At 51.5% G+C, this 7,271-nt stretch overlaps 1 gene segment (V, D, J or C); it reads right to left on the bottom strand.

Moving 5' to 3' along the window:
- Positions 1–667: 667 nt before the first annotated feature.
- LOC139829629 (T cell receptor alpha variable 4-like) lies at positions 668–1,582 on the bottom strand. The segment is given in 2 exon segments: positions 668–1,023; positions 1,531–1,582. Coding segments are annotated over 2 exon segments (408 nt in total).
- Positions 1,583–7,271: the final 5,689 nt, after the last annotated feature.

Raw genomic sequence — 7,271 nt, 5'->3', positions numbered from 1 at the left:
TGCTGTGGCAACGGACCCTCATGGCAAGGAAGGCCAACAGCAGCCTGGGCTGCAGTAGGAAGAGAGTCAACCAGCAGGACAAAGGACCTGATCCTCTCTACTCAGTACTGTTGAGTGCTCACTCCACTTTTGCACTCCTCAATACAAGAAAGATACTGGAGTGAGACCAGCAAAATGGTGTGAGAATTGGAGCATCTTTCCTATGAGAATATGCTGAGAGGGCTGACAGTGTACAGCCTGGGGAAGAGACGGCTCAGGGGGGACACTGGCAATGTGTGTAAATAGCTGACAGGAGGGAATGAAGAGGAGAGTCTTTTCCATCAGGTGTGCTTGGAACTGCCCATCTTTGCCATGAGGAGGCTCTGTGGAGAGATCAACTACAGCTTTTTGCCCCTCCTGGGGAGCACAACCAGCCCCCAGCACGGGACAACTGTCCATGGGCAACTCCTCCTGTCATTCGGAGGGCTCAGAAGGAAGAATCAGCACGTAGACTCAGTGGTCTGAATCCATGTGGGGGTGCGGTTGGTGTAATGTCAATATCGTTGCCGGTGCTCGGGCGGGGGAGCCGCCCTGGGGGCGGAGGGGGCCAGGCGGCTACTGCGGGCGGAGCGGCAGCGCCCCCTGGCGGGTCGACCAGGGCTGTCCCCCTGTCCCCGCTGCCCCCGCCTCACCCGCCCGGCCCCGCCCGCGGCGGTTCGTGCCCGGCCGCAGCCCCGGCTCCTCTCCCCGTGTCTCCCACGGCGCAGTAATACACCGCCGCGTCCCCGCGCCGGGGCCGGGAGAGCCACAGGGCGCTGGACCGGCGGTCTGCCGCCACCGACAGCCAACCCGGCGGATCCGACAGCGCTTTGGAGCCTTTAATACCCCACACGAGGAGTTCGGGACCTCGGTCCGGGAGGAGACGGTACCAGAAGATGTAATCACTGCTCTGCATGTTGGGGTGTGAGCAGTTGATGCTGATTTCGGTGTCCTCGGAGGTCTCTGCCGACGGGTCCTGCTGCACCTGGGCTCTTCCCGAAGCCACTGCCGAGGAGAAAAAGAAGGAAAACATCCTCAAATCCTCAAAATTCCTCAAAACCTCAAAGCCCTGGTTGCTGCTTCCGGGAACAAATCCCACAGGAGCACTGAGGAACAAATAGAGATGATGAGAAGGGGTTCTAGAAGAAGCGCACACATGAGTAATGGAAGTGTCCATAGTATTTGGTGGAGATATGAATGCATAAACGATAGGTGGAAGGGTGGAATCATTTAGAAAAGAAGTGGGATAAAAGACTGATAAACACAAAGTAGCAAGGGGAAAGAATGACTGCATGAGTTATAGGGAAAGACACAGAGGCAAGAAAGGAAACAGGGAAGACTAGAAAAAAAATAGAGCGATGAGTTTTCTAGAAGGAATGTGGGACGTAGGGGAGGGTGGTTTGGGGGCAAAAGTCTGTGAAGAAGCCAGAGGGGACGACAGCTTCGAGGGATCTGCGGGGGCCACCCCAGGCTCAGGCCCGTCCCCCACCCAGCCCCGCCAGCCCCGCGCACCCAGGAGCACCGCGGCCAGTCCCGCCAGCCCTGCGCCCCGGCACCGCCGCATCCCGCCGCTCCGCCGCCCGCGCCTCGCTGCCCCCCCGCAGCTCCGGTTCTCTGCTCCGACCCTCCTCCTCTTCTCCTCTCCACCGCAAGCTCCGCCCTGGGGCTGAGTCCTGCGCCTGCGCTGCTCGGGGTCTCGCCCGAGTTCACAGGGCTCCGGGGCTCTGCACGGCCACAACTTCGGCTCCTGGACCAGCTTCCCAGAGCTGTCTCCGAGCTCAGGGGCTGGAAACAGCAGCCACTGATTTCCTGCGGTAGGCAGTGAGGAGGCTGAGAGCCTCCCTTCAGCTGCCTCTGTGTAGTCCCAGCACAATGACTGAAAGTTGGTTTGTGGTAGAGGGGTGTGGGGACACATGTGCTCATGGCCGTGCAGGTGTCAGTGTGAGTAGTTGAGGAGGAGAATTATGGAGTCAGAATGTAGGTAAGAAGGGACCTTCAGAAGTCATCTAGGTCACCTCTCTGCTCAGCACAGATCCCATTAGATCCTGTTGCTCAAAGTCACATTCAGTCCATTCTTTAGCACCTCAGAGGATGGAAATTGCACGAAGTCTGTCTCCTGGGCACTTACATGGGCCATGTGCATCTTCTTGTGTTCCTCTGTACAAGCAGTTACAGAAGGCAAGAAATTATTCTAGACATCTCTTGTCCAAGATGAAGACACCCATTTCTCTCAGTGTCTCCTTGCATGTCATGTTCATCAGCTGCCTAACATGTACATGTTCAACAGCCTTGTTGAACTCACTTCCATATGTTGATACCCTTCCTTGACCAGGGAGCCCCAGTCTGGCAGCAGTACTCCACATATGATCTCAAATGGGCCAGATGGAAAGGGTTGTGTTCTTGTACCTGCTGGCAAAACATTAACACAGCTCAGGACGCAGCTGGTCCTTTTGCTGCTAGGGCACACTGCTGTCTGATAGTCAGATGGATCAGCCTTAAAACCTCACATCCTTTTCTGTGGATCTGCTTCCCAGGCAGCCAGTTCTAGCCTACATGACTCCATGAACTAGCTGGTTACTCCCCCACATGCAGAACCTTGCCCTTGCTGTTTTTGGCATCCATGAGTTTCCAGTCAGCCCACTTCTTCAGACTGTTCAGGTTCTTTGACCAGGAGCCATGTCCAACCGTTATGACCCATTCCCCTTGCTGGGTGTTATCCACAGAGTCTCTGGGAGTTCCCCGCTTCCCATGACTTATGGGATTCATTAAAACATCAAACAGTATTGGTTCTACTGCTGGATCCCTACTGTTACACCCCACCAGTAAGTGTTGGGCAGCTGAGCTTTGCACTGTGGTCATAACCATCTGAGCCTGTTAGTCCAGGCAATTTTCTCCACACCTTATCATCCTTTCACTGCACCCATTCATCTCATACTTGGTCATGAAAGAAATAAGAGAGAAACTGCCAAAGGTCTTGCTAAGCTCCAGGTACAGATATCCCTGCCCTTTCCATGTCCACAGTGCCTGTTACCTCATGAGAAAGCAATGGGTTTGGCCCATTGTCCTCAGCTCAAAGCAGCTTCATGGAGAGGGCAAATCAGCCCTGGCTGAGCTCTCCCAGCAGAGCTCCTGGCATTGATTTCACTGAGGTCACTGCAGGGAAGGCAGAAAGCCCTCAACTGAGCTGCAGCTGACAAACAGTCAGGAGTGGAGGTTTCAGAAAAGTGCTTGCTGGGAACAGACCTTGTTAGAAAGAGGGACAACAGCTGTGTTTTGGGAATGTTTTCGTGAATTTCATGTTCCTTCCCTTCCATGTGCAGTTCCTGGACACTAAGACTGAAACTGTGATGCAAGATGTAATGGTCAGTGTGATCTGAAGTCCAAAGCATCCACCTGTTCTTTGGCTTTCCCAGTGGAAGCTACACAGTCTGTCTTTCTACTCACAGCACAGCAGCATCAGACTCCATGTTCCCTTCAGTCAGTAGCTCTCTGATTGAAGGCCATAGTTCTTGCCTGACATAGGACCTGAATCAATCTACTGCACATTGGCATTGACTTGTGCATGAAATTGGGCTCTATGCCATCTCAGACACATTCTAGAGTGCATTGGAAGGAGGTCCCCTCAGGGATGGCCAGCACACGGTCGACAGGATTCCTCAGCCTTCCTCCTTGCCCACAAAGCAAACCCCTCGTATTGAACTCTCTAGTGCTGGGGAGAGCAGCTGTTTCCTGGCCTGGAGATGCAGGGAGGGGAGACTGCCAGCCATGATGAGACAAATCCAGTGTTGTTACACTGAATGAAACCAAGGATTCAAACTGGACTGAAATCATCCTTGTTGTGAGCTGAAAACAACAGCAGGGAAGTGAGAGGTTTGGACGGGCAGGAGAAGGAGGGCTCAGGAGACAGGGGCTGCATTTCTCTTCCCTGGGCAGATCTCTGGCAGGCTGCTGCAAACATCACTCAGCTGCACTGGGGCTCCTTCGGGCCCTGGGAACCTCCTGCTCTGTGGTGCTCATGGACAGAGCAGTAGAGAGTGTCTCTGCAGTGAACCGCACATTTTGTTGTGATGACTGACAGACAAGGACGTCCATACTTAGACTCATGCACACCAGTGTGCAATTATACACAAATGTCCATCTGCACAAACTTGGCTGCTTGCAAGTATACACAGGAAAAGAACACAGATAGCAACACCATGAACCATCACATTAAGAGAAGTTCGTGTACTCTGCTGATGACTCCTGGGGCAGCGTTAGGCAGGATGGTGTCAAATTCAAGCAACACAATGCTCACAAAAACCATCAGGGTGAGCTGAGAAGTTAAGGAAAGATGAGGACTTGTGACATCCTCATGCATGGGAGCACAAGGGCATGCAGTCGATTATGGCTTCAGCTTCTTCCTGAGACTGGTATATCAAAGAACAGAGAGTGACCCAGAATGACATCATTTGCCTTCTCTTAGACCCGTGCAGCACCTGAACTGAGTCTTCTGTCTGCACTGCTGCATTCCTGCCTGAGAAATCCAGGGACCTTTAATCCCAGAGATCAAACAAAGCCTTCATTGGAGGATGAGCATGGCACAAACCTGGAAATGAAAAGGCAGCAGTGTTGGAAGCTAAAGCACAGCCCACATGTTTGCATTCAAGATGAGCTTGTCCGAAAATTGTTACCTCTACCAAGGGTACCTCTGGTCCTGTGGCAATGAAGGGCAGGTATAAAAGGCAGCCCAAGTCCCTGCTCTCTCATCCATTTCTCTTGCCTTCTTCCTCTTAGGAACCAGGTAAGCATGAAGTCCCTTCTGATTCTCTTCCAACTTGACATCTGTTACTGATGGACATCTCTGCTCATATTGGCTGTGTCCTTTCCTCAGCTTTACATCTCCTTATCATGGGAGATGGAAGGGGTGAGAAGTTCTGCTTAGAGAGAGGCTGGGAGGTGGCAGAGGGGCGTTTTGGTTTTTCACTAAGAGAGAGATGCCCTGTGCTGTGAGGCTCCTTGTAGGGCAGTGAAGGTTGTGCACCTCCTGGCATGTCTTCCAGCTCCCCACTCAGTACTGGCCTTGGCTGCTTTTTGAGAGGATAACCAGGCTACTTCTTATCTACTTTTATGCTCTGCTTTCTCCCTGCCTTCTCTCCCAGGTGAACCTCCGGTCTCAAGACATGTCCTACTATGACCAGTGCCTGCCCTGCCAGCCCTGTGGCCCGACCCCGCTGGCAAACAGCTGCAATGAGCCCTGTGTCAGGCAGTGCCAGGACTCCAGAGTTGTCATTGAGCCCTCCCCTGTGGTGGTGACCCTGCCCGGCCCCATCCTCAGCTCCTTCCCACAGAACACCGTTGTGGGCTCCTCCACCTCTGCTGCTGTTGGCAGCATCCTCAGCTGTGATGGAGTGCCCATCAACTCCGGGTGCTGTGACCTCTCTGGCATTTCCGGCCGCTACTTTGGCAGAAGGTACCTGCGCTGATAAAGAATCTGGGAAGGGCCCAGGGAGACACCTTGAGGAACTAAAAACATGGTGCTGGACAAAGGACTGAGATACTGACTGTGTTTTCAGTAGAGCTGAATGGCTTTACCTTTTTTACCTTTTTCTTTGTTTCCTTTGGTTCCTCTTGGCCACAAGGTTCCCCCAGGTCCAGCCTGGTGGGGATCAGCTGTCTTCTCTCCCTCTATGGGGCAGGCAGATGAACATCATGCACAAACTTCTTAATGACCATGGACTGCAGACTTGTGGATTCCTCTGGGGATTCCTGCACTGCTGTCCTCCACTTGCAGTGACTTTGTTTCTCTCTTTTATGCATTAAAGTTCTGCTACATTGAATTCTGGCCTCTATGTGGTCCTTCCCTGTGTGGAAACTCCCCAATCTGCCAAAGAAGCAGCGTGATACTCTGGAGTGGAAGGGGGTGAGGGCACAAGGGGATCCTTCTCTATTTTTTTCTACCGTACAGGTGGAAAGATGGAAATCTGTACACTCATGTCCTTCATGCAAAAGGGAATTAAGGCTCATGAAGCATATCTCTGATGCCAAAAGCTTCACAAGGGCATTTCACTTGCATGTCTGAAATCTTTCCCCCCTAGTTGTTCTCTTAATATCTGTCTTTAAAAGCAGAAGAATTGCACTTCCTAACCTTATTGCACTAAATCTTGCAACAACTGCAAGGTACTTCAAGTCCTTCACATTGATGATACCATCTGTAATTGTCCTTGATGAAGAGGGAGGAATGACAGTATCCTGACAGACGAGTAAGCCCTTCTGCAAAGCACTGCTAGAGTGCTGCCACTGGCTCTTAGCATGACCCCCGGCTTGACTGCGCAACTGAGGAGATCTTGAAACGGTGGGAAAGGAATACAGGATCCATGCAGGTTTTCCACTTCAAGTTGTGGTCCTTGTTGCCTGAGGTTGTTTTATTTAATGGTGATTTAAATTACCCTGTGGCTCTGCTTTGCAGAATGCAGGCACTGAGCTGTCTCACCCTGTGCTTCTCATTTCATTGCTGTGGCCTATTTCTATGGCCCATATTTGTTCACCTACATGGGAGCTGCCTTGAACCAGGGAGAGCAGTGGCCATTCTTTACAGTGTTCTTAATCCCCTGCCCAACCCCTTGATATAGACCCCAAGAAACAAGGATGTGAAAGCTGCTCTGAGCAGGTCCGAGAGCTGATATTTGTCCTCATGATGAAAACAACTGTCAGGGTGCCATCACCCTCAGCCAGAGATCCCCGTACATCAAGGAGTTTATGGTCCATATGACAGATTACTGAGGAGGCTTTGTCCTCTGCTGTGCTGTGCTATATGCAGAGTTTGCCCTTCAGGGCAATGTTGCACTGCACAGATCCCTTGGCCAGAGGCAAAATTGATCCAGTCCATTGTAACTGATGAGCCTGGAGGCAGCTCCTGCTCCGTGCCTGTGGTTACATTCTCTGGGTGTCCTTGCCTGTGTCTAAAATGTAGTAAGAAGTTCTCATGCAAACACTTTTCCTGTTTCATAGCAGAAATTATGAATAGAGATATTTTATTTTATAAAAATCTTCTAAAGGCTTGATGGACCAAAAATCACACTTCCATGAGCAGGATCCATGTGTTGTGGTGTGCCCTGATTGGAGCTGCCTGTTTGACAGCACATATTATAGCTTGGGACTCCTGGCATCTGAAGGATATAGAATCATCTCTACTGCCTTCTCTTTCTTCATAGCTGTGCTGATTTGACTGAAAATACGTTAATTTTCTCCATGCAGTTAGAAACCTTTCTTTTTCA

This window comes from Patagioenas fasciata, chromosome 22 (genome assembly GCF_037038585.1).
Source record: "Patagioenas fasciata isolate bPatFas1 chromosome 22, bPatFas1.hap1, whole genome shotgun sequence".
Taxonomy (NCBI): Eukaryota; Metazoa; Chordata; class Aves; order Columbiformes; family Columbidae; genus Patagioenas; species Patagioenas fasciata.
This window is presented reverse-complemented; position numbering and strand designations above follow the sequence as displayed.